This window comes from Anarhichas minor, unplaced genomic scaffold (assembly GCF_050575085.1).
Source record: "Anarhichas minor isolate MPS153535 unplaced genomic scaffold, ASM5057508v1 ptg000136l, whole genome shotgun sequence".
NCBI classification, from domain to species: Eukaryota; Metazoa; Chordata; class Actinopteri; order Perciformes; family Anarhichadidae; genus Anarhichas; species Anarhichas minor.
Genome location: NW_027466582.1, coordinates 20,799,375 through 20,819,425, shown reverse-complemented (window position 1 = coordinate 20,819,425; position 20,051 = coordinate 20,799,375). Strand labels below are relative to the sequence as shown.

General features: G+C 43.2%; 1 protein-coding gene across 1 annotated transcript in view; it reads left to right on the top strand.

Annotated features, from left to right (window-relative positions):
* Window positions 1–20,051, top strand: part of nrxn3b (neurexin 3b) — a 262,834-nt gene that overhangs the window by 210,827 nt on the left and 31,956 nt on the right. Inside the window, exon 20 of the mRNA XM_076084372.1 lies at window positions 13,778–13,949. Coding sequence (XP_075940487.1) covers window positions 13,778–13,949 — 172 coding nt within the window. The remainder of the gene's footprint in view (window positions 1–13,777; window positions 13,950–20,051) is intronic.

Below are 20,051 nucleotides of genomic sequence, written 5' to 3'. Positions count from 1 at the left end.
CTGAGTAGAGTAATGTTCGCTCCACTGTGGTGAACACAGATGGGGAAGGAAGCAGCAGGAAGTGTTGCTCTGTTGAAGATTGTTTAGGTGTTTAAGGAGGGCTCTGTAGCCATCTGAACAATTCATCACTGGTTTGTTTTTGGGCTTTTCATCGAGATTATGCACACCACATTCCATGCATGAACAAGCTTTCTATCTCCCCTAATTCTTTTGGAGTACGGCTTGCTCGCTCGACATTAGCCAAGGGAAAATTGTGTGTGTGTGTGTGTGTGTGTGTGTGTGTGTGTGTGTGTGTGTGTGTGTGTGTGTGTGTGTGTGTGTGTGTGTGTGTGTGTGTGTGTGTGTGTGTGTGTGTGTGTGTGTGTGTGACGCAGCAATGACTCTCCTGCAGTCTTGTTGAGGAGCAGAGACACACGCTGACCTGGGACAGACCTTGAGAGTCACTGTGACATTTAAAAATAACCTCCCACTGTCTCGCAAGATAGACAATATATTTGTCACTTTCTCTGGCTCTCTGCTCCGTGCCCTCTGTGAACCTGTGTGCAGTTATCACTGAATGGAAAAAGATAAAGGTATATATATACTATATGTGTGCCAACACACCTATCTACATCCATATTTCTATGTCATACTGTTGCTATATCGGAAAATACATGGACGTGCACACTCATCCCTCCCATCTTCACACGCCTCTCTTGCATTTGCCTGCAACCATCACAATCTTCCACACCCGGGCAATTATAAATGTAACAGATAAAGCACGAAGATAAACGCATCAGCTGCTTTGATCGTGCACTCTGACATACTTACAACAGGCAGCGCATATCAGCATGCATGCACGGCTACTAACATGCAAGAAGACGTCGGCATAGTCGATCATCTGGAGCCCCTGATTAACATTAATGCCTTTTCTCGTAATTACATCGGCTTCTCCTCGCATTCCAATCACCTAGATTTCATGGCTCCTCTCTGCAGGCAGCCCTGTCCATCGGGACAGGGGAGAGCAGCAATGAGTGCTATCTACTGAGCCTTTGATATGCACTTATCTTTTAGCTGTTTCATATTATGGAAAACAAAATTCCCTGAAAAAAATTACTCGTGCTTTATTACTTTTGGGCCAATTAATTTAATGAAAAATAATGCCTTTTCGATATAGCGAGGAGGAAATCATTTGGCAGAATAATTAACAGGGAAGGACAAGCATGCAGGGAGGATGTAAGTAGACATGAATGCTAAGTTACTATTATTTTGTTCAGAAATAATACTCCAGGGTCTTTTTCAGGCAGGCCACGTGGTTTTAAAATCTACAGAAATATAGGGGAGGCTCTGTTTGATGACAGCTGGCCCTGAAAGTGTCCTAAGCATTCAGGAAGTAGGCCACTTGCCTTAACGTTCCTTGAAGTGGGAGAGACAGACCGACCTAGATTTTCTCCCGTTTATTCAGCCATTTTAGGTGCTGGCTATTCATCTCTCCATTTCAATGCCCCCCTTTCTCTGTCTCCTATATGTCCTGATCACTTCTGTTTCATTTGTTTGTTCATTCTTGCTGTGTTTACGTCCCCCTGTGCCCTCTGACATACATGAAAGTAACTCTAAACGGCAGTGACACATTGAGACAGCTGCTGAGATACCCCATGCTGCTTAGCAGCAGAGGGTCTGATAGCTCGGCTTATCTCAAAAACCCTGGTGTAACCCATTCCCCAATTTTACTTTTCCCTGTAAACAATCATCTTTTGTCATTTATACAATATAGTCATCCCCCACCGATTACCTCAATGCAATATCGCTCCATAGGGTAGAGCCCAACCATCAGTCAAACAATTGCTTCAAAAACATCTTTAATCAATCATCAGAGCTCATCATCTCTCTGTATGTATTCCAGGGAGTTTGGTGTGGTTCTGGTTGATTTAACACAGCTCTAATGTGCCCGATGTGGTCATGAATTGGAAATGAATAAATGCAAAGTGAGACTTGGACTGTTGACCAGTATCAAGCTGACATGACAGCCATGCACGCAGAGATGGCATATGTTGCCCAGTGTGGCTTCTGAGCCATCGCCGCAGGAGAGTTTTGACTTGGCTGCTGCATTATGCCCATTCAAGTGTTCATTCATACATTACATTATATCTGGCCGAGGTCACAGCGCCGTGTTCTCAAAGAGGGCTCCGGTAAAGACACACACTTGACATTAAAAGAAAGAAGTGGAAGACGTTTTCAGGTCCTTTCCTTTCACTTCAACCAAAAGTTTCACGACATGAATTTAAATACTGTGTTACAAATAAAGTTATGCATTCAAAATCTTACTTAAGGAAAAGTACACAAGTATTAATTAGATAAATATACTGAAGGTATTGACAGAAAAATAACTGGTTCTGCAAAAAAAGGTCCATTGTAACTGATATAGTATTATAATAGATAGTTCAAACTAATGCATCAATGCATCAGTATAATTTGACAGTTGTAGCTGGCTGAGGTGCAGCTAGTTTAAACTACTACAGGTGTCCCTACTGCACCCTCAAAGGGTCACCAGCTGAATATGTAACAGAGTTTTTGGGGCAGGAAGAAAGAAAAAACATTTGTTCATCTTTTTGGACTTCGTGCCCCGAACAGATATTTGAATGAAACATTTGAGAAATTTAGAAAGGAAATATTGGTATTGCTAATAACTCGTAGACATCTGGAACATGACAAGCAGAGAAAAAAGGTCACAGGCCACAAAAGTTGGGAACCACTGGTTTAATCTTTCATATGCTAATTCTATAAATGTATCATGTGTTAATATGTAAAATATGAATCAGAAATGTGACTACACCTACAACTACATCAGATCAGATACATGCAATATTTCCCTCTATAATGTAGTGGAGTAAAAGTACAAGTAGCACAAACTTGTCGTACAGGTATTGTTTCGTTCAAATCTCAAGAGCCCCACTAATATATCTCCATTAAAACTGTGTTTATGGCAACTGGAGAGTCACTGTATCTTCTTACCAAATGATAATCTCTGCCAGTTGAAGCAATTACACTGCAAATGGTGCAAATTTAAACAGCAACAATCTGTGTCTTCACTGCTTAGCGGAAGGGAGCGACCCACCAATTGATATCATCACAGCGAGACTTGGTAGATCTGAAACTAAATGAATCTCAAATCAAAACCAAATGAATCTCCTCTTGAGTAGACTATCAAAGACAGAGAGAAATGGAAGAACAGAAGAGTGCTTTGGAGCGAGTGCCTAATGCACTCTGTTCTCAGTTAATCATCTTTCTGCAGCTCTCTCCTCTCTCCCCTCATAGCTCTCTCTTCTCTTGTGTCTTTTTCTCTCTACATGTCCACTTTCATCCTTTCATCTCTCTCTCTTTTCATTCCTTTCCCTCTACCTTCATCGCTGACACCTCAGCAGGCAAGGTGGAGGGTAGAGTCTGGATCCCAGGCAGGTTACCCTTAGCAACAGACCACCAGCGTGTTTCGGGTTGATCTAACTAGCTTTGGCCCCAGTGTTGGCCCCTTTTTCTGCCTCATCATCTCCTGTGACTGGGGAACAAGCACCCTTCTCCTCTTTTACTTCACTTCGCCCTCCACAATCTAGAGCTGACACGAGCCGGCTAAGAACACGGTCTGCTGTAGATCCAGCCATTAGCGTTAGCATTTCAACACCTGTTCACGGGCACGTGGGCGTTAGGACTTCTAACTTTAAGGCAGCGTGCGGACACAGCATTGGACAAACAAGGGCTATGACAAAAAACTATTGTTTTTAAATAGCCGTCTGTGTACGTGTGTGTGTGTGTGTGTGAGTGTGCTTCATGTGTGTTTGTGTGTGTGTGTGTGTGTGAGTGTGTGTGTGTGAGTGTGTGTTTTATGTGTCTGTGCGTGTGCTTCGTGTGTGTTTACATTCATCAGCCTGTCTACTTGTGCCTGGAATTGCGTGCCCAGAATAGTATGTGTACATAAACAGATGGAAGAGAAGCAGCGTCTCTCTCTTTTTCTCAGTCAATGAACTGTGGTCCAAGCTTTGCTCGACGCTCACAGACCTGTTTATGGTTACCACACAGAAGACAAGAGAGCCACTCTGTCCATCCCATTGTATTAGAAACCCCCTCCATTTGGAATTTGCCTCTATTAATAGTTACTATCCATTTTGTTAATTGGGATGATGAGCAGCTTTCTCAAATAGCTACTGTTGAATGTTTTTTCCCTTTCTCTCAGTGTGGTTGTGCTTTGCATATTAGCCCAGACATGGTAAGTAGAGCATGCCAAATACAGAGGGCAGCTCTTCAAACAAACTCAAATCTTTGGTGTGCCTATTCAAATATGTTCACCCCGTGACTCTTTACCATAGACTGTGCACAATATGAACTGTGTCTCCATGACGTCACCCATCGGTTTCTGAAGAGCTGTTCAAAGTGGGCGGCTCTGGCTGTCACACCTCTTGGCAGTGACGGCACAGCCTAACGACTTTGTCACTCAAAAAGGCCACACCCTTAATTATGCATGACTTTAGGACATCATCCCATGCAGTTGTCATGAACATCTATCAGCTATAGAGACCAAAAACGTTTTTTGTACCAGGCTGTAAACATGTCATTTTAACACGGGGGTCCATGGGGATTGACTCGCTATTGGAGCCAGCCTCAAGTGGCCATTTGAGGAACTGCAGCTTTTGTCTTTATTTTTCAGCAGCAGAGGTTGCCGCTTGCTCTTTCCAAAGCAACTGCAGCGATGCATGTGATTGTGACTGAATGTATTCTCTATGGGTAAACACACTGAAAGGTCAAAAAGAAAGTTGCTTTGTGATTGTTTTGTTTTTTTCTGTGCAGTACACTGGTGCTTTATGGCTTTAATGTATTTTTACCTAAACACTTTACTCTCTTTTGTTTCAGGAATAGCATGTATGCTGTGTGCAAATACAGACATTTCAAATAAATGAGGGGACAAGAGAATGTAGGATGAATTGTGTCCCTGCTTGATTTATTGTGCACTGGTTTCATTCTGGGGCTACCAAATAGAAAGTGCTCGAATTCAGCAGCACATTAAATTAAATATCTGCTGAACAGATTCTAATTTGATCACCAAGCTGTTTCAATTTCATTAGCCTAGTCCCTAATGGACTTTCACAGCATATTATTCCATCTAGTACAAATCCCATTCATTGGCTACTTTTTAATTTTTTTTCCTGAATGAGCCCCCTGGCGCTCGGGGACCATGTGGCCCATCATGGTGCAGTGTGAGGTCAGACAAAGCTGCTGGTGCAGAGCTACAGAAAGTATATCAAATCAAATCACAATGTTCACTGAGTAAATGCAATCAAACTGAAGAGTCAGTCCCAGCACCTTACAGCTGTTGCAAAAACATTAATACAGACGTGTGTGTGTGTGTGTGTGTGTGTGTGTGTGTGTGTGTGTGTGTGTGTGTGTGTGTGTGTGTGTGTGTGTGTGCGCAGGCGACTGAGGCTCTTTGCATTTGCTTAAGGCCCTCCATTGTCATGTGCAAATGAAGTACACATGGCAGCAGGTCAGGCAGACAAAGTTCTCCCTTTCAGTCTCTTTCAGACATGTTCTGGACTGACTCTATGTTATTCTTTTCAATTCAATTTTATTTGCAAAGCTAATATCACAAATCACAAATTTGTCTCGGAGGGACTCGCCAAGCTTCTATGATTTAGCAAGCCTGTAATTATGCAGTATGCACTATAAATACTTCAGCTGTGTATCTGGCTGTAAACACAGATGGAGCAACACTCAGTACCTGTGAATGGATCTGTTCTAGACATTCTTTAGTTGGGCAGTCAATGATAACATGTTAGAACATCTGGTTATGTATTTTATGAAGGCACATCATTATGTATGTATATACGTATATATATTCTAAAGGTGAAAAATGGATAGGTATTGGTTGTAATATTTTTTGTCAGCAGTGTTATTTGTGTCAATACTTCCATTACAATTAAGTTATAGCTTGAATGTTTGCACTGATCAAATGCAAAATTATTTATTTTTAGCAAATCAAATGTATTATTTTAGTGTAAAATAAAATCAAAGACCTAAATTTCTCAAACACGTCAATATTTGGTATTAGAGGATTTAATATTCAAGGGCTTTATTTGTCCTATGTACCTGCTCAATAACAATAATAGGTGTGTGCAGTGAAATGCCACACTCTTGAGGCTGTGCTAGAAAGGCAAGTGAGAAATACATAACAATAATTAGAATGAGAGCAAAAAGCATTAATAACATAACTGGTAAGTGTGTCGATGGGCGGTGTAATTTTCAGTATACAGTATAAGTACAGCGGATCTATATTAAGGAAAACTATACAATAAACTGTTGTTGTATTGCTGTACAGCAATGCAGTAGAGGACGATGTGCTTGACAAGGCCAGGTCAGAGGACAGAGTGCATCTTCCTGATGGACTGACGGAGGTTTATTCGTCCATAGTTCATGAAATTAAGTACGGATTCATTGGCGGCACAGGATGCAGCAATCAAAGGTTATTTCAGGGACAGTGCTTTACTGAGAGAATGCGGCCGAGTAAGACATGCAGTAAAGTATAGTCGTGATGATTAGGATCAGTGCGGTGTCAGTACTCTAAGTTCCAAAAGCCTGAAAGTGATAGTGTGGAGCTGGAGAGGACTCTGCGGTAACATTGATAAATGTTTTCACCAGGCCGTCCGCCATTAGTGTCAGGGCAAGTTACAGCCACAAGAGCGGACAAACAGGAAATAGAGAAAGAGCGGGTGTAAATAATTGATAAGGCTGACCCTGCGCGATTCATATTCTGCGGCAGAGGATCAAAGAGCGAGGCTCAGAGTTTGACATTGAGCCCGAGCAGGAGTCAAAGCCATTACCTTCCCCGACAACGCGGCCGCTTGTGTTTGTATTAACAATGCAATGACTCTTCCTCTTCAGTCCAGGCTAACGTTAGCTGGCACCCCTCTGCATTAACCAACTGGCTAATGGACTCGCTAGTATTACCCTACCTCCAGTAGCACTAAGTAGAGTGAGGTGGCAGCCATTTTGTTCCTGTGCATTCGATGAAGCCCTCTCTGGCTCTCTCAGGTGTGAAATACAGCCTTGTGTTAGACTTCTGGCTTCTTTTAGGTGTGATCAATATTTCAGAGGCACCAAGCCTCTGCGCCTTGTATCCTCCCACATGGCCTCTCACAACAGCTCGGCAGCCGATTATGAATGTCTGAATGAACGTTTGAGCCAATTAATGATTAATGGAGTTTCACAGTTCTCAGAGAAATGTTTATTTGAGGAGTGCATTAAGACTGTCGTTGTACAGAGGCAGAGCCCTGAACCCTGCAGCCTCTGCTTCTAATGTGAGAAAGTAAAAACGTGTCTGCTGTGTTTTATTCAGTCCCGATGCAGAGTATATCTTTCCAGAATTAGTGCCTCTTTGTGGTCCTTGTCTGTCAGCAGCACTACATATGCATCACTGCTCTGAGCAGCTGCGTGTGTATCAAATTGAACTTTATTCATGACATTAAAATATGTATTTCTCCCCCTTCTTTCTTTTTCAATACTTTCTATCCCTTTCATAACTTTCTATCCCCTTCACGACCAGCCAAAGACAGTAATTCATTCTAATTATAATATAACCATGTGTTTACACAAACCGCTTGTGACATCTAGACACACAGATCGTTCTGGTTTATCTGCCCACGTTTTGAGATATCTGTCTTTGAGATTCTGCTGCCACACAAATACAATGGGGGAGAATGTTTTTTTTTATTTGGTGCTCACCATATTGAAAAATACAAGTCTCAACTTGTGTGACTGAGTCATTGGCTTTGATACTCTGGGTAACCCCCCCAGAACTCTGTGTTCCAGGTTTTCAATGAAAAGACTTTGAAAGAGCCCGTATGAGGTCTTCAGTTCTGTGGATTATAAGGAGTGACGAGGACACTTTGTTGTTCAATTTATTTTAATGTACTTATTCAATGCAGTGAGCATCATAAATTAAGGGATACATATATGTTATACATATTTTTGTTATGTTCAATAAATCCCAGAAAAATACCAAAATCAGTAATTTGTTAGTCCATCTCTGCACTTTTCGACTCCTCCCCCCTATCTGTGGCAGGCAGCCCAAGGCCCATTGATTCTATTTTAAATGCACATTTTTCAAAATAGCTGACAAATTCATATTTTCATACTTTAAAAAAGGGTCAAGGGATTTCCTTAAACAACTGGGCACTGTGGTTTTTAGCTACCATGATTCAAATCAAACATTTTTGATTTCAATGGCAGAATGAGACACATATTTTGCTCTAGTGAGTCTTTACATCAGCATGATGTATATGGGATTGCATCAAATTAAACTTTAATGTGCATGTTTATTGACATGAAGGAACATGTCATGCAGTGCAGCAGTGTGATTCATTGGTATTTTTTTAAAGGTGCTCGATATGGAATGTAGTTCTGGTTCTATTGCCTCTCATCGAGGCTCTCATCGAGTGGTGCAGGACTGAGTCCTAAAACCCAGAAATGAGTCAGCATTTTGGCATTTCATGTTCCCTTGTCTCAAAGTCATTGTGTTTTCTGACTATGTTTTTGGGAAGATGCCTGAAATAGTGTCTGTGGTTAACACAAGCTGAAGAGATTTAAACTTTTTGTTCTACGACATACATCAGCAAATATTCCTCTGGTGAATTTAGAAGATTTTATGTGTCTTAAAAAAGGCGGTTGCTAAGAAGTGGCTAAATAGGACAAAAACAAAACGCCGACTAGTCCACTTTACAGCCTTGCTGTGTACACGCACTCATGTGTACTTCAGTTATAGCCCAACGTTAGCTTTTTTACTTCTGCCGACTGCATTCACGCATCAAAATCATAAAAGTGGTGCTCATTTGTGAAGATGATCTTACCGAACAGTGCAGAGCGACTGCCATAAGATGGCTAGTGGGACACTACAGGGAGACTCACATGCACTAACATGCACTGCAATAGCACGCACTGCCGGCACGGCTATATAAACATAGCACAGAGCAGATCGGATTAGAACACACATAGAAGTAGTGTGATTTCACTCATTACTCCACTATATCTTTACTTTCATCTTTAGCATAATAGATATTTGCTGCTATATTGATGCTCTGTATCCCGTATATAGAACCTTGACAGTTCAGGACAATAACAGAGCTGTTAGATATGATTAAAATACTTAATCTAGTCAAATCAACCCATTGTTACTGTCTTTATGAGATCTGTTGACAATAAGAAAAATGTAGACTATTGACAGATTTCTAAAAACCTGGACCAATAAAATGAAAACAATCTGCATACAAGCGATGAAACAAAATGACAAAATTGATCCAGTTTTTCACAACTTGTTTGGTTGTACGAGTTGTATATTTGCTTTGTATGATTGATCCATTTAATTCATTGTGGAAAGAGAGGCATTTTTCTGTAATAAGGGCTTCCAATTTCACCGGTAGCGTTACACAATGTCAAGAGAAATATGCCAGCTCTTGCCCAGCCTGTCGAGTTGTCACTACATTCTGTACATGAAGAAATTACTTGCACTAAAGGCCAGCACACACACAATCCCCTCAACTGCCTCTAATAGAATAGAATCCCTTTTTATTGTCATATACATATACACGAAATTTGACTTCTGCATTTGACCCATCCCTGTATATAGGGAGCAGTGGGCTGCCAATGACAGCCACCCGGGGAGCCGGGGGTTCAGTGTCTTGCTCAGGGACACTAGGACACGTGACACGTCCCAGTCGAGGATCAGACTGACCAGACAACCCTCTTAAGCCAGTAAGCCACGGTCACCCCCTCTAGCATCCTACCCTTTAGCAATTTTCTGACTCTGGAGCCTGATGCGCACAAGAACAGACAGCTACAAATCACTGTGCCATCTTTGAGTTATCTCTGTCAATTACTGGTGATAAATGGCTTTGGCACTGTGAAGGCCAGGTGCATCAATCCACCACGTCTCCAGTTGTCCTAGCTTCTATTCTCTATTGATTCTACTTCCACTGCCTCTATGATCCACTTTTGATGGCCCCCGACCACAAAAGGCAACCTGAGCGCTGATGTCAGATGAAAGGGTGGATATGTAACCCAAACTCCCACCCTGGGACATGTTCACATTCTAGATATCAGATCTTCCTCCCTCCCAACTGAGACTTAATATAGATCCACTGGAGTCATCCCGCTACAACTATGCTTTGCCCGTACCAGATTTCAATCAAGGTTTGATTGAAATGCAATACCTTTTGTGTGGGGAAAAGCTCCCACTTTAATAACATTCTCTGACCTTAAAGTGCTTTCAATGCACATCTTCTTATAGGAGATATCTGCCACATAACCACATACATTTCTCCACTTCTTTCTCCGTCTCTATACCTCTTTTGGCAGCTTTATTTCTCCCCAGCAGAGCTAAATGTGCTAATTCTACCCATCTCACCTCCACAGAATGGCTTTCAGATGTCTATATCTGTCTGGGGCCTGTGGCTTAGCAGAATGACCATTTGGCGGGCTGGGGATGGGGTCTATTGTCAGCGGCTCGTCCCCTGTACAGCAGTTGTCTGCTAGGGGCTGTCAGTGATGGCGGTCTGCAGGATCGCCCACCACTGCTTTGAGTGATTCTCTCTCCTTTCACTCTGCCCGGGGCGCAGCATGTGTTGGAGGCATTGATCGGCCCTGAATTGGATTGTGGCGGGCCTGATTACTGATGTCAGTGTGTGGCGGGTCACGTGGGACCGCCGGAGCTCCTCGTGCAGAGCCAGGGCCAGCTCGCAGCGGAGGAGGAGGGGAGGCTTGGAATTACATTTATCAGTCTTAGTTACACAGAGCGTGAACACAACATGCCCACACATACTGTACACTTAAATGACGCACAGACAAACTGCCAGCACAATGTCATTGAATATAGCAGCAAAACAGTCAGCATTGGTGGCGTTAAAAAGAGAGTGTGGGAGCATGTTAGAGTATTAAAGGGCTTTAGCACATCTTACCAGTAAATTACCACCTTCCACACTGTAATGATGTCATAATTAGACTGTTGAGCAACTGATTGGAGGTTTGGATATTGCTTTGTATTTTTTGCCACATGATGCTCCTGAAAAGCTTCTGTTGCAAGGTTACACCCTACGACTTTCTGTGTGTGTGTGTGTGTTTATGTGTCCGCCTGCGTTCAAGTGTGTGTAAGTTTGAAAGTGATTCTCCGCATCATTTGTTTACGCCTGGAATAGTGGCCATCATCTTTTCCACTAAAAGAACAATAGCCATTTTACCCCTTTGCTCAGGAGACAATGAAGTGCCTTCCCACCTCGCGAGCGACAGGCCAATAAAAAGCGTAATTGGATCTGTCAATCAAACATTGCTGCAGCGTGGGGGTGGGCTGGCAGGTGGGTGGCGGTGGCGGTGGCGGAGGCGGGAGGGTAGCCGGACAACAGGAGCAGTGCAGAAGAAGAAGGGAAGAGAGAGGGAGAGCTGTGCCACTGCGAAGCACTACCACACACAGTCCCCCCTCTGCACACTGCCCGCAGGCACTCAGCAACAGACGTGTACAATTGTTGTGTTTTGTTGTTTGTTTGTTCCAGGGCCAGGAGGGTGACGATCTGTCTTTGTTTGTAGGTATTAGTGGGTCGCTGATGTGGCTTTGATGCGACTACACAGGAGAGCCGGGGCTGCCAGAGCCTCTGAAGGTCACAGTAGATGCACTAGTGCTGATGTGTCTGTCTGTGCTTTGGATGAGCTCCGGCCGTCACACACAGTGTTTTCTCGTACCAAGGAAAGGTCCTGTCATTAGTCAGGAGAGCCAGGATGCTTCAGTAGTATTCTTCACGGTACAACACACACACATCAGCGTGTCAGATTAAATCATCAGCATATTCTTGTGTGTGCTTACCTTAGCCAGTCTCGGTGCATAAAAGCGTGCACGCACACACGCTTTTATCGTATTCATTTGTCTGTTGCTCTAAGTTTTAATGACAACTACTTAAATTAAGAGCCCATTTACAACCTCTCTGACAGAGACGTTAAGTGCGCATTCAGATATTCTGCTCGCCTGGCTCCCACTCTGAGCCCTACCAAGGCTTTTAGGAGATGGCTTTCTCGTGTCTTTGGTGACGTTCTTTTTCAAGCTGGAGATTGTTGGAGCTGCCCTGTCGTTCATTATGGTCTCAAGCACCGTATATCTTTTTACGAATAGACAAAGGGTGTTTTAAATGTACAAGTGAGGCACTGAACACAGTGCAGGTCCTCAGACCGCCTTGGCAGTTTGAAGTACTTGACGCGGAAACTACAGCATGCACATTCAGTGCAGGTTCTATGCACACAGTCATTTTACTGAATACTTTGAACAACTTTCTTCATCCTTAAAAACTTTAAGAGGGATCACCTTTCTGCTGGATGCACCTTATGTTAAGACAATAATACCCCGCCCCCCCCCCCCTGCACTTGCTAAGAAACAAAAACAGAGTCCTAATATAGAAGAATAAAAAGAGAGCCGTCTGCTGTCTTCCAAGGTTTTCTAGGTGCTCTACTTAAGGAGTAGAATTGTAGTTAATATTTGTTCCTTGTTGGTCTCATATGTATTTCTTTTTCCTTTTTATGAATACAGCAAAATGCCTTAAGAGTAAACTAACTCAGCAAAATGTGTTGCCGGAGAACAAAATCTGAGGTCATGCTGGCATTAATAAAATGCCACACTTCGTTTATTACTGTACACTGCAGGTATAGTAGTGTTATAATATTTCACGTGGAGAATATTTGAGAGTGTAAAAGCATGAGGGACTGGGTAAAGTATCAGTTGGCCTTATTAAGTGCTCTCCTACGGTATTAAGAGCGACATTAAACAGAGATCAGCAGGTTTAAATGTTGTGTCATTTAAGTTGTAACCATCCAGCAACGCTTCAGAACCGACGAGCACTGTTACATTCAACTCGCCACTGTCGATGTTAGCCATGTCTCAGCTGATCAGTTAACAATGTGTCTGCCCCCTGTGTCAGCCTGCTTCATTTTGGTTTTGTTATGAGAAACGGTCCCTCTGCTCCGGGCTTCTCAAGAAGGTAATTACACTGAGAGATTCCCTGTGGGGGATTTAACAAATGACTCAGAAAACACAGCCCTTCCCCTTCGCCACTCACTCAAGCCCTGCCTCCGCTCTAAAGCCTTTTGCATGTCGCGCCTACATGCCCGAGAATACGCAAGCAGTCACAATAAAACACGTGGCAGCTCATGAAAATGGAGTGGGTTAGAGGGGAGAGGAGTCCGGAGATGATGGGGAGGGATGGCGATTTATGGACACAGTAAAACTGGTTTAGCATTAGGAGCTAAACAAAACATATGGTATTCATACAGTTTGTAAGGAGCGCAGCAGAAAACAAGGCTTCTTCCTGCCAGTTTTGCAGTGACAGGCTGCAGGGAGCATTACTCATCATTACAATCTCTGCTGGCAGCCTATTTTCATCACATTACAGTGGTATAATGAAGCGTAGCGCTGGTGTCCTCAGGTTCTCTTGAGTAGTTTGCCATTAGCACCAGCCGAGGGCATTCATCCAAGTAGCTTTATTGAACTTTTTACAGTTTATTGTATAATTCATTTGTTACTGCACAACAATAGGTGGAACCTTGGCACAGAAGCAGTTCAAATTATCAAATTTGTCTCGCTTAGCAACAGATGTGACTTATTGAGAAGTAGAGCTCTCTGCGTTTGATGCCAAATGCCCGTTCAGTGTATTCCGATGTTTTGATTTATTCAGTGCTTGAATCAGACCACCATCTTCTTCTGCTCATCTTCTCTTTGTGTCTTTTCCAGGAACAAGGCAAAGTGGGTGTGACATTCAACATCGGGACAGTGGACATCAGCGTTAAGGAGACAACCACGGCCATAAACGATGGCAAATACCATTTGGTCCGATTCACCAGGAACGGGGGTAACGCCACCTTGCAGGTGGACAACTGGCCGGTCAATGAACACTTCCCCACAGGTACCGCCCCTCTTATTCTTCTGTCTGATGGATTTCTGCTAAAGTTAGGGGTAAAATTATTGTTGCAAAACCACTGGACACCATCTATTTGTTTGAGCAAAGGGCACCACCAAGAATACAAAACAAGATTCACTCTCTCATCTCAGAAGACCAAGAGGCAAGCAGTAGCATTAGCTGTCCGTAGCGAACCGAGCCTCAAACACTTTCGCTACTCTCATGCCCTTACACCTGACTCCACAGGAGAGGAGCACGCAGGCTGCAATCTTTTGTCTTGCGAGAGGCATTAACTGTGCAACATCTGGCTGCTTTATTTCAGGGAAGGGACTGAACGGCATGGAGAGGCATTTGGTGGGTGGGCAAGCAAAGGAGAGGATAGAGGCAGAAACCAAGGGTGGCCTGCTGGCCAGATAAAGCTGCTGCCTGCCTGTATCTCTCATTCCCAGATCAGCTAAAGCAGCACAGCAGCAGAATACAAATAGACACATCACACACAGCTCGCTCCATGTGGAGGCTCAGGCGCTGCCTTCATTTGGGACAGAGATGTGCCTTTCAGCTAACTAGGTGAGAGAGGGAGAGAAAGGGTGAGAGAGAGAGAAGGAAGGGGAAAAACACATCTCCTGCTTCTACTTAACAGTCCATTAAATTGAGTTGGCTCTCCTGGTCTTTGATATCTGCGGGAGCCCCCCTTTGTTTCCTTGTTCCTCTTCAATTTCACTCCGTCAAAATGAGCAGACGCACAGGGAAGCATCCTGGGCACAAAGTGGCAGTTGAGGTGAGGAGAAGTTGGGGTGACAGAAGATGATATGCAACTTCATTGATCTCTGAGGGAAAATTGTGCCGTGGCAGTGAGACGTAATTGGACAGAAACAGATGTAGAATAATATTGAAGATTCAATAGTGTTATATTACCAGATGTGGAGCTAATGTGAACATAAATGTGTCCAGAAATACAACCGTGCATCACTAGTTTTTTGTTTTTTTCAAACTTTGAAAACAAACTGTGCAAAAGCGCTGATGCTACCCAGTGGTAAGGAGCAAACAAAAAGGAGTTGATCCCTTTCACTTCTCAGCCCGATGTCTCAGCAGCCCTACAGCATGCTCCTCGTTGCCTGCCATCACCGAGGACAGGGCAGCCTCCTCTCCTGGCGTGACCTGGCACGCTGTTTTGGTTTGGTTCAATGCCAGCGCAGGTGATGCTAATCTCTTCTGTCTCTGGCTTTCTTTTGCCGTCGGCTGTCTTTCGCTTTTCTTTTTTTGACCAGATAAAGTTAGACGGGTTTCATAACTGCATTTCAGCCACACTAATACTGGAAAATACTGAGAAACATGTGGCACACAACATGCGCAGCAGTAACATCTCCACCACACACTCATTGGAGGAATCAAACTAATCAGACAGACGTGACTGCATTGTTGCACAGAGCTAGTTTTTGTCATAATGATATAAATCTCTCAACTGTTCTCCATCTTTCACAGCCAGTAAGTGCAGTCCTACCACCTTCAAATAATGTAAAAGTGCCATCTGCATCAGAGCTGAATGGTTGTTTTCTCAACCTTCTATCAATACGTCGATATATACTGTATATGATTCAAATTCAGCGTCCATTCTGAATTCACTGCTAAATATCCAGTGCGTTTGCGTCTCAGTGCACAACAGAAAGAGCTCTGACTTTTTAGCTTTGGATTTCTTCCAAGTTCCTCCATTGAGGTTTGTTCCCTTTTCTGTCCGCCTGCCATTGTCTTGGAATGGAGTTGAGGTTGGGGGATCGAATGCGTGGTAATTTCTTTTTCTCTTCTGCACAGGTAATTTGCAGGACACTCAGTGATAGCAATTCAACGATGATTGATTTTTTTCCCCGCCCTCCCTCCCTTGTAAAGGCATTGTCATCTCATGAGTAATTGCATGTTAGGGTGCAGACTCATCGACTGCTTTCTTGCACTCCTAATGCTTAACTTGAAGGCAGCAGCCGCCACAAGGCTCTCAGGTCGTTCAATAAACAGTTACCGGATCTGGGCATGCCCTCTCTCTGTGGTGGGGAATAGGTGAGAACAAAGGTGTTGGTGGATTGCTTGTCATTCAAAGCTGCTTGCAAAATATCCCGGGGCGTGTAAATTGGACCTCTAAACAGCAGTGTTTGCAAAGTTGGGCCCCCAAACTATAGAGACTTTTAAATGGCAGCTGGAGGTGCGGACAGCATCACCAGCTTGTAATTACTAATAGAGCAATGTTGGGTCAGTTTAAACACATTCCCTTTATCTGGGGAATGCTCGCTTAATCAAAATGTGGGCCTTATTCTTGTAGTTTTGTCTGGCTTTCCTCACAGTTTTAATACCATAATACTCACTAAGTTATTACTGACTTCTGGGAGTGTAGTGCATCTCTAAAGATTAGTCAGATGTTGCAAAAAGCACAAGCACTCAGACGATCATATGAGTTTTAAACAAAACTCCAGGTTAGTTTAAATTATTTGCAAAGGAAAGAAAAGTGTTTGTTCCCTTTCAATCTTCAAATAATGTGTTTTAGATAATCAAGCTAAACACAGTTTTATTTTATTACAGTTTCCACTTTAACCATTTCAAATAAAAGACTCAAAAATTCAACAAGACAGAACAAAAAAACTGACAATTGAAGAGATAACATTACTACGTAGTCACTTAAGATATTATCACAATGCTTACTTTAAGTCTCGAGAGCAAGTTAGGTCATGTTTAATAACACTTTCATATAACTACACTGCTCAATTTCTCTAGAGTAGGCTTTTGAGAAGCAAAGAACCTGCCCCAGCATCCCTTCAGTATACCTGTTGCATACAGTACTCAGGACACTGGTAAGTGGATTTGTGGATTGAGTCCATGCATCATCTTATACCTTAGAGGCCACTTTATTAGGTACACCTGTAAAAGTGAATGCTATCTAATACAACAGCTCTGCAATAACTTTGCCTTTAGTTTTGATGGAGAGGAATGTGAATTCAACTCTATGTTTATTATTGAGGTTGTAGTTGAATTGATCTGGACTGCAGTATATTAAAAGGTGATTCTAATATTGTGACCACCCCCTTTTCAAACTTGACAAGTGGTTTCTCTGTCAGATTTACTTTTAGCTGTTATCATAACTGATGGTGGCTAAAACTACAAAGGACCCAAGTTGTAATAAACCAGGATTATCCTTTCACTTTGTGATATAAGGGTTCAAAGTACATAATAGACCTACAGTATGATGTCACACCTCCTAGGCCAACAGGTCTTTTCTTTGAACTAATATTTAATTTCCATACGACTACAGTGATTATTACAAACACCTTTTCAACATAAGACTTGTGAATTTGAATGCTGGGACTATGAATGAATAAGACAACTCCTCTTCACCATTAGAACCACACTGATCCCATACGGCATCATTACCATCAGGCCTCTGCAGTGTGTTTGTGTGTGGGCGTTCAGTGTGTGTGTGTGTGTTGACTGCTTTGTGTCTCCCCTTCTCTAATTACCCCCCCCCCAACTATGCCCTTTCAGATTTCCATTCCTTTTTATCCCTGTTTCTCATCCTTTCTCCATGCATCTCTCCTACGATAATGTGACAGCCCACATTACTGCAGGGCTTGTCTTTGTTTAGTAAGAGGATTCCAATTTCCTTATATAACACTCTGAATCCTTGTACTCTTTGATTTTTGCGTGAGTTTTTTTGTCTCAGATGAATGACCATTGGCCTAACTACTCTGCCTGGGCCTCGGGAAAGTGTGCGTGCGTGCGTGCGTATGTGTGTTCCATCATTTGGGTTGGTCCAATACACAAAGACCTTCATCCATGTGCTGATGCTCAGAATGTTACGACTCCCGCAGCCTGAAACAGGCACAGTGAGTAGCACCGTTTCAAGATATCTGCCAATCTTTGTCTTGAAATTCATACAAAACAATTCCTCGGGAACGAGATAAATCCCCACGCGTTCGCGGGGCCAAACATGATTTGATCTGAGACACGATCTCTGTCGCTGAGCGTGGAAGCCGCCAGTCTAATTCATCCTTTCAACACCGTAAATTTCAGAGCGGCCTAATAAATGATGAGTTTACTCCCTGGCTGTGGTTGATGTCTGAGAGAGAATGGAAGGAGGATGGAGGGGAAGCAAGTGGTAGAAACAGAGGAACGTGGGTGAATAGCGAAGAAACAAAGCCACAGAGGGAATGCAGAGGCATTTAATGGAGTGGCTGGAATGAGTTGACAGAGGGGAGACGGATAGACGTAAAGATGAGTAGAGAAGAAGAGAAATGGAATAAAGTGAGCGAAAAAGTAGATTAATGAAACCACAATTATGGCTGTAGCTGAGGAGGTCTGATTGAGCCAAAGAAGAGAGACAGTAGCAGCGAGCTGATGAAGGAGAGGAGGATAGCTGGATGGACAGTGGGCTGAAGAGAAAGAGAGAATAGACAGAAAGCCGGGTAGACGGATGTAGAGCCAGAGTCTCGAGGAGAGACACAGATGAAAGTCAGGTGTAGATTGGAAGGGAGGTGGGTGGTGCGGGATATTCATGGCCAGGGGCTGCAACAGCTAGCTGTGGAGTTGAGCTGTGGAATGATGGCTTTTGGACAGTGTATCAAATGTACTCATCATCCCCAAATAGAGGGAATGCCAGGAGCCTGTCACCGTAGCCATTTTCACAGTTTTGATGCGCTCTCAGCACTGGCCCTGTGATGGAGCCCCAGTGAGATTAGTCTGGCAAGCAAACTGAATAGAACGAAGCGAGCGACCAGCAGATGACTGTCGCCGTGCCAGTGTGTGTGGTGACTGAATCGCTGCCACCCAACGGGAAACATTCAGACTTTGTTTTGGCTGGGACAAAGAAGATGGTGCAGGCGTGCATTAGCTACGCACAAACTGCTTATAAATACAGAAACGGCAACAAATTATGAAATATTTACAGGATTAAATGGTGTGCATTCAGCCACTCAGCTGCTCAACAAAATGTGAAATATGCATGACATGTTGTGACATACAGTATGCTCCAGAATATATAAGAGGTTGTCCAGATTTTGTTTTTGTACAGTATGAATAATGTATTTATGTTTGCCATCTCATCTGTGTTTTGTATTTCTCACCAACATTAAATATTCATAAATAAGCAAACTAATTTTGGGGGAAAAACACCCTTAGGTATATTATTTCTTAATAGTAGCTGGTTCACATATTCTGCTTCATCAGGACTGTGTCTGCATTAAGATTTCTGTGCCTGAGATTCATAACAAAGCCACAACGTTTACATGTATAACACTCACATTATTATTACATTCTTTTTACTGAGAGGTTGATAAAAAATCTTTGAGGAAATATGTGTCCAGTCTGCTTCGAAAAAAACAACAACAGCAACCCAACAACCTCGGCAGAGAGATTTTTAAAATAATAAACAATAGTGCTTTTACTGGCAAGGTCATCCATTCTGGAGTCACCTTTAGAAATTGAATATCAAATTGACAAACTGGAGACATTTTTCTCATTAGTTGGACAATTAGCTTGTGGTGTATTCATTACGGGGGGGACTGTCACCTCATTAATCACCCAGAACAATGTAAGAGCTATACCTGAGACCGCACCATTAGCAGTGCAGGGCAAGCCTGTACCCCGTGCTCTCAGTCTCAGACCTGATTCCACTCCAGCTAAGTCACCGACGCTCTGTAGATGCTGATGTCCTCCCTCCCCTGTTATTCCCGCCCCGGTCCAAAGTGCTCACCTCTCCGACTGTCCTCTGGTTCCACATGTGCAACCATCATGCCTCTCTCTGTGGCCCTTGTCCAGAGGGGAGTGTATTTGGCTGCCACCCGAAACCTGCTCCAGATCAAAGGAATGGGGAGGGAGCCCTGCTAGTAGCTGATTAACCTGCTGGCACGCTGCACACTCAGTCCTTTAGCTCCTCCAGATCCTTTGCAGCCATATCCGCTCTCCTTCCCAGCTGGCTACAGACCGAGCACTCGGCTGGCTTTTCCATGAAAGGTAGAGGAACGATAGAACGGAGACAAGCTTATGGTTTACCTAACAGCATACGTGCCTTAATGAATGGTTTAATGTAATTGTGTAAATATATATGTACACATTTTCAATTAGCAAGTGAGA